At 31.2% G+C, this 15,802-nt stretch overlaps 2 protein-coding genes across 3 annotated transcripts in view; one reads left to right on the top strand and one right to left on the bottom strand.

Annotated features, from left to right (window-relative positions):
* The window catches only part of LOC148627827 (endosome/lysosome-associated apoptosis and autophagy regulator family member 2-like), a 38,263-nt gene extending 26,937 nt beyond the window's left edge, over positions 1 to 11,326 (bottom strand). Inside the window, exons 1-2 of the mRNA XM_088579706.1 lie at positions 11,115 to 11,326; positions 2,402 to 2,528 (exon numbers count right to left, since the gene is read on the bottom strand). Of these exons, the coding sequence (XP_088435832.1) occupies positions 2,402 to 2,528; positions 11,115 to 11,186 (199 nt within the window). The 5' untranslated portion in view covers positions 11,187 to 11,326. The remainder of the gene's footprint in view (positions 1 to 2,401; positions 2,529 to 11,114) is intronic.
* A 159-nt stretch (positions 11,327 to 11,485) lies between these two features.
* On the top strand, positions 11,486 to 15,109 carry LOC148627828 (protein CFAP276-like). 2 transcript variants are annotated; one of them, XM_088579788.1, is made up of 4 exons: positions 11,486 to 11,656; positions 12,079 to 12,311; positions 12,658 to 12,776; positions 14,377 to 15,109. In XM_088579788.1, the coding sequence occupies exons 1-4, from the start codon at positions 11,567 to 11,569 to the stop codon at positions 14,445 to 14,447; spliced, it is 513 nt and encodes a 170-aa protein (XP_088435914.1). In that variant the 5' UTR covers positions 11,486 to 11,566; the 3' UTR covers positions 14,448 to 15,109. The 2 variants fall into 2 exon arrangements, with proteins under 2 accessions (XP_088435914.1, XP_088435905.1); XM_088579779.1 differs by having other exon boundaries at positions 11,487 to 11,656; positions 13,514 to 15,109.
* The last annotated feature ends 693 nt before the right edge of the window (positions 15,110 to 15,802 follow it).

Raw genomic sequence — 15,802 nt, forward strand, 5'->3', positions numbered from 1 at the left:
TTTTGCCATCACTTGGCATTTGTCATCGTTCATTGTCATCGTCGTCCGTCATCAACAATTTTTCAAAACTCTTGGTTCCAATTGGTCAAGTAGTATCAGAGGAGAAAATTTTGAAAGAAATAACAAAAAATAGCAAAAAATGGTGAAAGAGGGCAATAACTCCAACATGGCTGAACAGATTAAAATGAAAATTTGACCACAGATAGATCTCATCATGCTGAACACTTTTTTCCCCGTCAGAATTTAGCTAAACCTAACGGCTTTGGAGATATATGCAAAAAAACTACTGTCTGACCCCATGTTCTATTTTTAGTAATGGCGGCCATGTTTTTCAACAGATAAAAATTCCCCAAATCAGTTCTATACAGGATATACAAGGAACATTCATATCAAGTTTGGTTCAAATTGGTTATGTAGTGTCAGAGGAGAAAATTTTTGAAAGAAAGAAGTTAAAAAAATATTGAAAAAGAGCAATTACTCCAGCATGGCTTAACGAGTTAAAATGAAAATTTAACCACAGATAGATCTCATCATGCTGAACACTTTTATCCCGTCAGAATTTAGCTAACCCTAACAATTTGGAAATATATGTGAAAAACTACTGTCTAACACCTCTGTTCTATTTTTAGTAACGGTGGCCATGTTTTTCAACAGATCATAAATCCCCACAACAGTTCTATGCAGGATACCCCATGAAACATTCATACCAAGTTTGGTTCAAATTGGTCGAGTAGTGTCAGAGAAAAAGAGTTTTGAAAAATTGTTAATGACAATGACGACAGACGACGACGGAAACAGTTGAACACACAAGCTGTTGAAAGTCCACCATTATTTTCTTTTAATTTATTATCAAATTATCAATATCTACTTGTGACTGCTTCATGGGAAAGGGTCACTGTCACATTGTTACAAGAATTAACAACCCCGATTTTATATAAAAAAAGGCTTATTTGTGGATACCTAATAGTCAGCACATGTACTTGAACCTAAGTTTCCTGTACACATAGTAAGCTCGAAGATAAAATTAACTACTGTCATTTATGTACTGTATTTTGTTTCAGTCTTCTTATAGTGCTACAACTAAGCTTGTGAGTCAACATTTTACTTAATGTGCAACTACATTGTCTATACTGTATTCCAACATGACACATTCGCTTTGTAAGCAAAGGAGGTCGCTAAAAGCTTAATATCTTGCTCGCACTTGGCCAGTTGGGCAATCATTGTAATGAATGGGTAACTTTTCATTGTATTTATCGATTGTAATCATTCACTAATTATGAAAGTGACAGATTCAATGAAACTTCTTAAAAATCGCCTCTCTTTTATTACAATTTTAGCATACTACAAAGGAACACATAGAAATAGAATATTTTGGTCAAACCGTTGGGCTGTTCTGTTGTAAAATGTATTGCCGGCAAAGGTAAACAAATACATATGGCTTCACAACCGGCACCACTGTAGAAGATTGGTTTAATTGTGAATAACCAGGAATTAAATCATAAAATCATTACTATAAAGAAGAAACAAATCGACAAAGAAACATGAAAATCAATTGGCATTGAACAAGTTCAAAATAACAGATGCATGACACATGTGAAATGACTGTTTCAGTTGCTCATGTACTTTTTTTTTCTTTGTATCTATTTATTTTGATTATTTTATGTTCTTTGTTGTGTGCGTCTATTTTCCATGTCTGATTACAATCTTTTGATATTTGCTAGAATCTTGATTCCCTTGATTACTCTTTCAGCCAATCTTCACATAACCATGCTTATAGATTACTGGTGGTGATCATTCAAAAACAATGAAATGCGTTTCAGATGAGTGTTTTTTGTTAATTTTGCTTGACCTTAGTGACCTAGTGCTGCATTTCAATCACAATCAAATAACATAGATTTACACGTCATGGCATGATTCCGTTTATTTAGTTGTAAATGCACTTCAATGTTGGTTTTTTTTTTATTATTGTTACTTCCCATTCTTAATATATACTTGCATTTAATATATCATCTTTGAAAAAGTTGAAATAATTGTTCCTTTAATATTTTAATTTTTAAAACTAATTTTGTGACGTAATTGGCAGAGCCAAATATTCCACTTTCCTCAGGAGCACCTTGCTGATAAAGTTGACTTGTTTGCCATGTTGGAAAAGATATAACTCCTGGATGACGAGCTTCATGCTTATTTTAACATGGACAGGCACTATATTTGTCAAGCGGCAGCCAGGAAATACTTCTTAATTCAATAGGTTGTGTAGGATTAAGAATCAAATTTCAAAGACATTTAACTGTGTCCATCAAAATAGTTAACCTAAAATTTTTAAAAAAATTTTAAGGTTAAAAAGAATTTACAATATGAAAAGAAAAAACTTGAAAAAAAAAGTTTCATGTGGTTTACTTACTACAACTTTTTCCTCGAACTGCAGAAGTTGGAGTTCCACCTTCACACAAATTAGGAGTTTTTGGTACTTGAACACGCCATCTTCCTCCACTGCCATCACATTCTGTATACTCATACTTAAAATCAGTCTTAAAAAATGTACAAATAAATTTCATTAATAGATAAATATGATGAAAGTAGACTTTAGAACCCAACAATGAAAGCAATTCTCTAGCAAAATAGTATTAGACTCGAGATTCTAAGCAATACTTCCCAATTTTAAACTAACCTGCTATGTTTGAGTTATTGAGCAAGTACAATATTCAGCTTAACATATTTTCATTTCTCTTCTCCTTGGAAACATAAAAAAAACTATCAACTACCATAATGTACAAGTACATACCATGTATACATTTTGTGCATCATGGTAACATGTTAGTGATGTTTTGTTCACTTTATCATTCAAGTTGTGCAAAATTTCTCAAACCATCATTTGACTACATTTGTGGGTTTTAAATACTTCTTTTCACACCAAAACCTATATAAGGACAAACAAGCGTCAAAACATAAGCAGTTTAAGTGCTTGTTCATATACAATGCATCCAACATAATTGATTTTAAGATGAAAGTTTATGATGCATCATTTCCAACATATCATGCCTAAACACAGAGTATGCTGCAATGGTTGATACTGGTTAAATAAGAATAATCTTCAGTGTTTTCTTCAGCAATCTTATTCAGCTGTGTATTAACTCTAACTCAATACACAAATCAATATGTTTAAGCTTGTTTGCATCAAACAGATTTTAATTTTCCAGTGATTTGCTAAGGAAATATTATGCAACTTTTCAGGAAGTAATTCAAATCAATATTCTTATAGAAACTGGTAGTATTATGATATACAAAGAACTATAAAACCAAACTAGGATCTGCACGATGTTGTATTAAAGATATCCGACTTGTTTCAAACATTATTTGAATTAATTTAAAGAAGATTAAATTTTGCCAAAATACAAATATGTGAGACACGATTAAGGTTTGTCCAAGCTACATGCACTATACAAATTATACTTGAAATCATTCAGTCCAATGGAAGCTGAGAAAAATGTGACACAAATATAAGAGAGACACACTGGCATGGTGAAGGCAGTCAAGGCTATAAAGCACCTCCATTTACAAGTGAGGAGAATGCAATGAGGTACATGTAAGAACAGTGTCTATCCCCTGTGTGGTCTACATCATTTTAATGTGCCATTAAGTAATAGCACATGTAAATCTATAATAAAAACATTTCTACTTAAGAATGCATTAGTGCCTCTTTTATACATTGTGAATTATTAATTCTGAATGGTATAAATAAGAACTAATGTGTTTGGAAACCCATCTTAAGCCATAGAAGAGGAGAAAAAAAATTCTCATTAAACACAAGATCATAATATTTCTACTTAAAAGTACATTAGTACCTTCATTATTCATGTAAAATTGAACAATTCACTTAAAATAAATTAATGAATTATGCATAAAACATCTGAAATGGCATTTGTTTTTTTTTTAAAAGGTAGAACAACTTCTATAGTATAGTGATACCCATCTAAGCTGAACCCTGAATAATCCAAATGCATGTCAATTTAAATGTATCTTTAACCTTGGTAAACCATACACTTGCCTAAACTACACCAATTCAAGTGATTATTATATATTTTAATTAAGCTGAAAAGACTGTTAAAAAGGCATGATTTTTTCCCCAAATCCTGCAAATGATTCTTTCAATATGACATGTCAAGTCAGGGCTAAGCAAGTAAGGTGTAAAATTTTCTATTTTAACTCGAAAATTTACTTTTCCGTCACTTCTCATCTTTTGTTAATAAATATGTCATTTTAGGACTCACTTAACCAGCTGTATGATGATATATAATTGTCTTACAAATTTCCCAGTTGGTTAGAAATCTATATTGAAAGGCACATTTTAAAAACAGCTGAAAAATCACTCAATTCCAAAGTCCAAAATGGGTTCAGTTACGACAGGTTTCACTATATAAATTTCATGCAGGTAGATTTAATCTTACTGAATGAGAAAGTATATTCATGTAAAAAATACTTATACAAATGTAGTATTTCAAAACCATTTAAGTGTATATAAAATGTATCAAAATACAAAATGGTATCTAATATCCTTAATAAATTTTAAATATTTTTCTCTTTCCATGCCAAGTAGCGGTAAGCTATTTATAAAACACTTCACAGGCAATCTTTTTATTCATAAAATGAAGCCACCTACTTTTAGTTGCTTTGAATACACACAAGTAGAGACAGTCTAACTTAAAGGTCAATAGAAGTAAATGTATTTGGAAGCCAATAATCACTGTCCCTGTACAATTTCAAAATCGGCTTATCAGAGTTTCCCCACGAGTTAGAAATAGCACAATGCACATTGACAAAGCACAGCTCTTTAGGTTCTTTTAAAAAAAATGAAAGCTCAGTGCTTATCACTACCATGGTTAAATTCTAAATACGGTAATTTCAAATAGTATGACTCAGACAACTGTAGCTTTATTCAATGTAATTGCTGGCTACTTAATCTAATCTACAAAAAAATATTACTGCAGACTTACGCATTCCTGGTAACTAGCTTTATTGTCCTAATGAACAGTTGTCGGTTCACAAAAAAAACAATTAAGTAATTTCAATATCAACATCATTTTAATGTGAGTTACAAGTGAGTGGACTTGGCCAGTACAGTAACTGATTTCTCCTTGTAGAGTTGTCGGTTCACAAATAAACCAATTAAGTAATTTCAATATCAACATCATTTTAATGTGAGTGGACTTGGCCAGTACAGTAACTGACTTCTTCAATGTTAAAGGAAATAATAAGAAATCACATACTATTAGGCCGAGTAAACTTAAATCGTAGATTCTCATCTCATTTTATTTTCAAGTCTCTAATATTGTTAGCAACTTCTTGTACTCGTTATTTCAGTACTTGACATTTGCATAAATTATATATTACAACTCTACATTAAGCTGCTGATTAGTGCTGTGTTGACCGTCATAGCTTCATAGTTCTAGCATCATACAAGATCAGAATGCACCTCTTAAATATCATACACATGTGTTCTACCGCTGTTTCCTTTGCTTGTATGAGAATGGGAGGTTTACATTACAAGATGAAATGGTGAGTTACCCTGTTTCTGATTCAAACATAGAGGCTTGTTACAATTCACTATATATGACATATATATTATCAGGGCCCCGATATATATAGCCACTGCCAGTTGTTTAATCTGGTTCATAATCTGCTTGCCTGGTCAATATCATAAGCGACCCAAAGGTCACTAAAAATTTGAGAAACTTAGGGAACAAAAACATTACCAGCACTTCCAGGTAATCAATTGTTTTGAATGAAAAACATTTGGGTCATCACAGTTACTTAGGTCTTTCGTAAAGAATAATCATAACAAGGGAACCAATATTCTAGCAGAAATCACCCGATTTTAGAGCATATCACATTCACCATTTTGTATGTTGAAAGCCAGCCAAAATCAGTGGCATACAATATTTGACAATTGGCAACTTTTAAAGACTTCAGTCTTTGATTTTTCATTTCTTACCAGATATTCGATAGCCTAATTTTTACTATTTGAAAAGTAGATATGTTCTAAATTCATAGCCACATCAGTTTCAGCGAAGAAACATTGTCATAGTCACCAAGAAATGAATGATTTGCAGTGCTCGCCTAAAGCCAATATCCTGCAGCTATTAAAAATTGTTTTACTATTACTAATTAATATTCTTTGGCCTTACACAAGAGCAAACAAATTACTTTTTTACATTTAGATATAGTAAAGAGACAAAAGCTTAATTGTTTTTTGCATAAAAAACTTTGTTATTTAGAAAATAGATAAATGACCATGTGAGGATTTATCACATCTTAGTTCAATCAATTTGATCTGCCCTTTTATTTGATTATAGTTACTGGATAATGGAAAGAGTTAATCATTTATTTTTAAAATACCAACAGTTCATGGTGAAAATAGTGCAGTACTCAAAAAGTCCATGCTTCTTAGACAGCATGTCAATGATCTGGAGAACACACTGCATATGTTACTGCACTTCTTACTAAAAAAAAACTTCACCCAAAACTTTTACCTGTAACGGGTATTCTATTTATTCAAAAATGTACATTGTATAGAATAGTATTCTACATCAAAGAAAATGAATCCTTACACAAATACACAAATCAAATAACAATAGCAAATGAAAAAAAAAAGCATTGGATACATGTGTATCTATAACTAAACTTAATTAACAGTGCTTTTGCCTATAATAACTTACTAAGAAGATGAATGTCGAATGTTTTTTTTTTATGTTGTTCTACAACTGTAACGATTCAGACTTACAAGTAAAGAATGATCAGACAAATTTTAAATCACTGAAAACATAAATGGAAAAGATGTACAAAATATGTTTTTCATTTCTTTACATTTTTTTTCTTCCCTGTCTTTAAGGGCATACATGTAACTGTACAGATTAATTTAAGTTATAATGATTTAATTACACTTCTTCAATCTTACTAACATTTCAATTTTTCTATTTTCCCTAATACATGTATATTTAACATTTTTATACATTTACATTTGTATGTTACACAGTACATATTACATGTTCAAACAACAGATTATCTCAGATAATATTTTTACAGTGTTATTATCTTTCACCTTTCATTATCTTCAGGCACAGCTGTTTATGGAATGAACAAACCATATGCTGCATTTTGTTAAAAATCTCTAGAGGCAGAATTTCTACCATGTTTTAGTTTATGTAACAATACTGGTGTTTCAGAGATATTATTGATTGTATAATGTAATCTAATGTATTCTATTACCATAACAGAGATGATATGAAATGTATTATTGGGTCTAGAGTACCAAGAACAACATTTATTCTCTAAATGCAGCAATTTTCGAGCCTAATTACACACATATTGTATCAAAGTAATACTGGCACAAGTAAACAACATGTATAACAATAAAAACAGTAATATTTCAATGCTTTAATAGTAATGACATGTTGTAAACAGCTTGGGGTAGAACAGGTGTATTGGATTGCTACTTTAAATCTAGACATATTTTCATTCTTATACCATCTTACTTTTGATACACAATTTTTGATCTTAAATAAAATTAACTTGTATAGAAAAAACCCTGACATTATTTATGCATTGTATGATCCTACTAGATCAAATTTTACCCCCCCCCCAACAAAATGTACTTAAAGCTAATAAATTTCCAGTACTGAATCAAATAATGAACAGACATAAAGTATCTGATCAAATGCATACAGTAATGTATGCATGCCTATCTGCATGGCCATATGTATATTAGTATCACAAGTACAAGTACATTAATTTTACAAAAACAGGGGGTTCCTGGAGATTTGAATTTGATCGATTATTGGCCCTTTCATATGCTAGGCATCTACCAGAAGGAGGGCTAACAATGGCTTCTGTTAAGGTCAAGAGGCAACATCCAGCAGATAGCAAAACGAATTTGAACATTTTCAATACAACTAGAAAGCATCACCAGTAGAAACATGTGATGAGGTGAACTTGTGGAGGAATAAACAATCTGGAATATTTGAAGTGCTCTGCATTTACAAACAATATTACAAGTCTCTTATCATACACAAAGAAAGACTCTAAATTCTTCATAACTTTGGTGGGGATATTAATCCTTTTGGGGCTTTTATTTAGAAGGCTTTTTTTGCTAATTTCCATTAAAAGTAGATGGAAGAGAAGCCACTTGTTCATGCACTTGTATACTACCAGATATTAAAATTTACAAAAAGTAGGTGAAAAATGTTATCTTCATAAATGTACATGCACCTGACCAAGATTTTTATTTTTTAAATATTCAAATATGGGTGATACTATACATTGTAAGTGACCAAATACACAATGTATGTATGTGATTTATTGATACAGTTGAATGAAATTTACTCATAAAAAAAACCCAGGAAATTCAAACACATCAAGACAATCTTGAACATTGTAATGAAAACCACATGTTGAGGGTTAGGAAACCCAGAGATGCAAACAATTTTATTTTTCTATCAGACATTGGGGCCGACAGAGTGGCAAGTTATGCAAAACCTATATTTTAAACCAAAAAATAAATTGAATAGCTATGGAATAATGTTAATTACAATTTTTACACTCTTCACTACATGTATTTTGTCATACATAACATAGTGAGAATTGTTGCACTGTCTTAGTTCAACAATGAAATGTTTAACAATTTTTATAGATTTGATCGGCCATGACAAGTATACAAAATATACATGTACTGTACATGTACCTCCTTCCTGATGAGGGAGATTATAATTCTGGATTGTCAGGGTAAAAATAGATATGGTACGAAATAACTACATGTAGATGATAAAAATACTGGTTCTTGATGTTAGAATAAAGCTAAAGGAACAGGAATGTTTACTTCAAAAATTTACAATATTCTCTAAACAATATACAATGAGGATAGACAGAGATTAAAGTTTTGGAGGACTCATGCAGATAAAATATTGCCGGCCAACAGATTATGCAGAATTCTGCCCATTAGGTCTGACAGATTCAACAATTAGTGCACCTCTGGAAACCCTCTTTTTAGATAAATATCACCTAATTTCAATATTTAAATGTGGAGTAAAAAAATTGAAGTGTATTATGTACTGTAAACATTTATCCCATAGGTTAATGCCTACTGTGATTCTTGCTCAAATGCAGAACATCTACATTTTACAACAGTTTTTGTTAAACAGAAAAGCTAAGGTTTAAAAAACATTTCTTATTATCCAGTGCTCCAGTTAGAAATTGAAAAGGGAGGAAAAGACACTCTCTTATGTTTTTCCTGTTGTTTGTCTTTGATTCCACATTTTGTATTTGAGGCTTTTTTTCGGGTCGCTCAAATAACAAAAATGAAAACCAGGTGTACATATCTGAAAACCTCAATAAATTACGTTCTTGGGTGGTATAGTTGCTCATCTAACGTCACATTGATTATTGCAGACTTTCATTGGGTAGTTAGAAAGTGGTGTAATATGAAATTATATGCATAAAAACAACATTTTCACGAAAAAAATTATTTGTTATATAGTTAAATAACATAGGAAGCAATTATACCAAAAAAAAGTATTTCATTCGGGTTTTCTGTTTTTCCATTTGGTTTTTGGTTGATCGACGTACCGCTTTTCAACATTTCATCACAATACATTTGTAGATGTAAGTATTCTGACCCATATGGTTTGAAAAAAATCACAATATCCCACCTCAAGTTGCCTCCAGACTATTTCCATGTTTTGATTTGATCAATATCTTGATTTGAGACCTTAATCTCTTATCAAATTTTCAGCCTGTGAGGGAGGTATTTCCCCCCTCATTTAAAATTAAAACTACTCCTTCCAAACCCCATCAATCAACATGAAATTTGTTTAAAATTGATCAGCAATGGTCCGAGGGTGTAAACATGTATAAGGAGTTTTATAGTCATATCTTTCACTGCTTTTGTAATATCAACATTTTTATATGCCTTGGTTTTGACTTCTGACTGCGAAGCCCCATCTTTAATGGCAGTATCCTTCCTCATTTTAAATTCAAACTCCTTCTTCAAAACCCCAACAATCATCATACCATTTATTTCAAATTGATCATAAAAAGTCTGAGGGTGTATATAAGGAGTTTTATAGTCGTAGCCTTCCTTTCCTTCATGATATCAACACTTTTATTAGACCTAATTTTGACTTGATTTGTATAGTAGATATAAAGCAAAACTAATTTGAATGATTTGAACTTCTCCCTCATGGTCCCGAATATAGACTTAAAGCTAATTTTGTTCAAATTGTATGGATAGTCCATATGGAGAGCACTGAGTGCCATGGGTATTACTGGAGCAGCCAGAAGGAGATTGATAGGATGGCTGTGTATAGAGACAGAGATAGCATCGATGTGGTTGTAGAGGAGGAGGGCAGACAAATGGAAGACCAGTAACTGAGATGATAAGCCAAGTACTTCCGGGCTGGGACTTGATCACCGGAGTTGGTGTACCTCTGGTGGTTGTAGCAGACAACGCCGAAACAGCTGAGGAAGGAGAATCCTCCTGAAGATGAAGCCATGCATGCATACAGTGGTGTATATAAGAGTTTTTTTACCAAACTAAAAATGGTCACATCCTGCTATAAGTGATCATAAAGGCAATAATGCTAATTTGAATTTCAAACTTCTCCCTTGTGGTCCCGAATTTTGACTTTTCTCATACTGAAGAATTGACCAATGTATACAAAATATCCAAAAAATTTTCCCAAAACCATCTGTGCTTTACCCCCAAACATTGAGAGTATTAACCAACATTTACAAGACATTCGAAAATATAAGTGACGAGTATTATTGAATCTCACCATGCAAGATACAACGAGAAAGCGTGAGATTCCAATCATGTCTACTATAAAAATCCTTGTTCCTGCTCAGCCTCAGTTTTTAATTTTTTTTTTATAAAATTATTATAATTTAAAAATAAAATGCATGTTACTTAGAATATTTCAACTTAAATTAACCCAAGGATTTTTAGTCTACTGTTGAAATAAAAAGTGATAAGCCTTTAAAGAAAACTAGTACACCTTCGTGGTAAAGAAACTAAAATGACTGGTTAGATCTTTTTTCTTACTTTGAGTTTGACAGACGATACTCACCGATTGACATGTTTTTAGGCCTGCTATTGTTTGAGCTACCGACAATGCTATTAATGTTATCACACACAACATTTCAACAACTACTTCGTGAATGTTGCAATGTTAGCAATCCTTTATCAAAGAACAGTTGAAATAGCCTCAGAATATTGTGTTCATCTCTCGACGGTGCAGTGTCGCAGGTATCGCTGTGACCGGAAGTCGACTCTTCAGTATACAGCTTTGTTATTTTTTCTTCAACGAATTTATTTATTTATTATTCGTAGTGATCTTACTATCAAATGCTATAGAAATAAATTCAATATGAATAAACCAATAAAATATTATTTATTCTTTAAGATTTTGTACTTGTCTTTCCGTTACTTCCGATATTGCACGCGAGATTTGGCGTTACTAAGGTACACTATCCTATTTTTGTCCTCTTTGATCTATCTTGACACTGGGTAGCTAACAGAATGGCATCAAAAACAGTATCGTCACGAAACCCTTATCCTTTCCCTAAAGTGCAAAACGATACAGATTTCTATGGATCAAGATATACAGAGGTAAAATTAAGTAATCACTTGGGAATTTAATTTTATTTCTTGTTTCATCCAGTATATTATAAATATGCTTGTATTTGATCTAAATGTAAATATTACAGCTTCATCTAGATAAGAAGAGACTAATTATTATCGGGTTATTGGTGATGGATTCCATATAATACAAATATTGTTAATATACATGTAAAAGAGTTGTTCCCATTGTTAATTGTTATTGTATTTACTACTTAGTACACACAATAGTCAAGAAAATTACACTGTATGATAGCAAAGGCCTTTTATTGGTATTAATTTTGAAATTTAAAATATATTGAAATATACACCTTGTTGATTTTTTATTATCTTGAAAAGTTTCATTATTTTTTTTGTATTTATCTGTTTGGTCACTCTCTGCTGAATACATATATTGTTCCTTAAACTTTTAGAAAGAGCCATACTCTAAACCAACACATCTAGCCCAAAATGAAGATCCCTGGAATAGACTGAACACAAAATGTACACTTGCATCATCAAGAAGAGAAGTGTTCCATTGTGACCCCCAGGCACCAAAAGACAGTTTAGATTTTATTTTGAAATCAGAGTATGATCACCATGATGAGTTCCTCAGGGCAAAAAATGAAACCCTGTACCAGCCAGAGACTCAAGGATTGGAACATGGGTAAGACTGACATAAATAAAATTTACTTGTCAACACTTAATTTTTAAAGTAAAACAAATGTTGAACATATAGTTCAGAGGTTGGTTGTGATATTTTTTCCTGACTTAGTGCCATCTAACAAAATTTCGGGTTCTTAAATTGCTGAAGTACACAAATATTTAAATATTTTTTTATTAGTTTCTACTTTATCATATGTATGAAAAGAAATTTTCTTGATTACAGGAAAGAAAAACAAAACCATATGCTTTATGATTTGTGAATAATCACTTAAATTTTTGTTTAGAGTATGAGTTACAGAGAAGATAATGAATTTTAAAATGTACTAACTTCAATTAATTAATTTTAGACGAGTTTTGAAAAACAGAGAAAAAGAAGTGATACCACAAAAACCATACCTTAACCATCCATTAGAAATCACCTGTCAGAAAAAGAAAGACAGTATACATACAATTGAAAATGCTATAGGTGAGTTGAGTAGAATCTGGTGCTGGACATTAAAGTTTAAACAGTTCCTGATACTGCATGATTTTGTGTTTGTCCCTGGTTCTATTTCCCAATATCTTAAATCCCTACCCACTGCCAACCCAAATCTTTTGCATGATTTTCCTTCAAAATTAGCTTCTGTTTGACACATTACTTGTGTATCACTTTAGGGGCAAAAAATTGATATAAGAAATTTGAAGCATCTTATGCTTCCCATTTTAGAAATAGGGAATCTTTTCAAATTCTAATTGATTTCAGATTTGTTGTGATAGTACAAAAAATGAACTTCAACTTATATTAACTGTTAAATACATGTAGGTCTATCTCTTAGGCACTTAAATACAATACATGTAGTTCTATCTCTTAGGCACTTAAATACAAAAAACAAACAAACAAAAAGACAAATTATATTACAATTGAGTAGAAAAGTCAAAATATTTTGAATTGATAATAATAACAATAATTAATAGACTTTTGTTTATAGGTTGATTAATAAATTTCATAAGTTATTACCCAGAATTTTACCTGAGTGAAACTTTGATTTTCCTAACTTCTCTTAATGTCTTCATCAAAATATGCTCATGAATGGTTGATTAATGAAACATTTAAAGAGGAATAAGAATAAAAAATAAAGTTTTATTTCAAGTATTAATTAAGTAGGACAAACTATTTTATGGAATATTTTTAGTCAAGGATCAAATGTTATATTAACTTTTCAGACGGACATCATACACAGACAACAAACAAAGGGTACTCAAGAAAACCTGATGGTGGATTTTTCACAACTTAGGATTATCTCCCTTTAATAAATTTATTTAACTCATCATTCTTTTTTTTGATTTCATCTTATGTGGCTTGATAAAGCAAATGGACTGAAATTTGGTGTTAAGTTCATGAATGAAAACTAGGGTCGACATATTATCATTTTAATAATATTTTGATTGGGCAGTTCTTAGTGACAGGCTAGTTGTTAGATGCAGCAGGTTGAAAATTTGTTTAAGTACTCTCATTTCAGCATAGCAAGCTCACTATATACTGCTGTTTGCTGTGTTGCACTGACTCTTTTATCATATCAACAATAATATCTCTATACATCGCTTTCAACTTCATTTATCTGCATTTCTTCTTTGGGAGGTTTTCTTTTCGACTTGTGAATGTGTTTGGGTGCATGTCTATCATTACTTGCTTCAAAGACTTCAAGTTATATGTTTTTATGCCTTTACCTTTTTTCAGTAGGGCAGTAGATTGTTTTGATATCTTGTACTCTCAAGTTAATTGTCATACTAATTTTTTTTATTCATTTTAGATATACTCTGCTATTATGCTCACAAATCATGTATGTAAATTGAAAGTAAAACAATTTTATTGACTAAATTTTGAAGACTAAATTTATAGAAATTGAAACTTTTACAGCTGATAGAAACATAGAAATTGTAATTTTCATAGCTAGCTGTTTTAAACTGCACTTCGTTCACATCTGATATAATATTTTGAGGAAAAAAAAACTGCTTCAAACTTGCTTACTAGTTGCTAGCTTACTAATCTTTATTTCATCTTTTCTACACTAATTCTAACATGACAGAAAGCCCTCATAGTGCAGGAACAAATGGAGGATATTCTAGAAAGCATGATGGTGGATTTTACTGTACTTAAATGGCGAAATACGATGAATCTTTATAACCAAGATCAAAGACCTACTGCAGAGCTATATTATTGTAAATAGTTGTTATATTATGCAATTTGTTATACAGAGTGTTGAATATGCTTCTTTATATATTATCAGCATTTAGTGATGTTTTTATACAGTTTTTAATATACATTTTAGATATACTACTAATAAGTAAGCATTACATGCCTAGGTCAAGTTTATTAAATGCCTTTTGAGATATTTACTCATAAATTTCATTATCTTTTATTCAAAGTAAAGAGAATGTTGAATCTCCATAGATTTGAAAATAACTTAATTTGAATGGATTTCTATGCAGATCAGATTCTCAGCAAATTATTACTGGTATTTCTTCCTCCGTTATATATTGGATAGCCAGTTCTGATTTTTGTTAAAATTTATTAATTTCTCTAAAAAAATATTTTAATTGATGTGCACTTGTTAAAAGATTGGTGTTATGAACATGTAGATATTTCTTCAAATTTATATTCTATGCTTCTGTAACTATAAAAAATATAGTTCTTTTTAAGCAATGTTAATATGCAGTATTTTGTATTTTACTTTATTTGTGTTTACATGTACATGATGTGTTTGTGATAGAAAAAGATATTTATTACTCTTATTATTAAAATTTACATTTCAACCAAAATTTTGTCATGGTGTTTAACTCTCCTTTCATTCCATAAATGATGTACATTTGCTGTGTCAGAAATGTAGAAACACGGCTTTTATCTTAGTAGTGTAGTGGCTGGTATGATAGTTGGGGTAACCTGAAATTAATCATAGCCTTCTATTTCTGGTATGACCCTTTTGGTATAATTTTAGTTTTTTTTTGCAATTGTATGAAAAGAGCTGTAACTTTTTAGCTCACCTGGCCATAGGCATATTTCCCCAAAACTGTTTGGTTCAATGTTATTACTTTCAAAAATCTTCTTCTCAGTAACTACTGTGCAAAATTTAATGAAAGTTGGTATTACTGGTTTTTTTTTCAGGTATCCTGCACAGAATGAGTTTGGATTTTTGATTGGTGAAAAAAACATGGCTGCTGTTGCTAAAAATAGAACATAGGGGCTGAAACACATTTTTTTTGCAAATAACTCAAAAACTGTTGAATTTAGCAAATTTCTGATGGAGAGTCATACTATTCATCATCAGAAGACGGACCTTCAATGAAATTTTTAGATTGATTTGTTGCCTGTTGTGGGAGTTATGGTCCCTAAAACAGATTTTTTTTCTCCTTTTTCATGTTTACAATTCCCTGAAACCAATTGCAAACAAAATTTAATAATAGTTTGTATAATTCTTTTAGGGTTTCCTGCACAAACTGATCATTTAAAATTTT

The sequence above is a fragment of the Perna viridis genome, chromosome 1 (assembly GCF_037379345.1).
Source record: "Perna viridis isolate PV_CMFRI_1.1 ecotype Kerala chromosome 1, ASM3737934v1, whole genome shotgun sequence".
Classification (NCBI taxonomy): domain Eukaryota; kingdom Metazoa; phylum Mollusca; class Bivalvia; order Mytilida; family Mytilidae; genus Perna; species Perna viridis.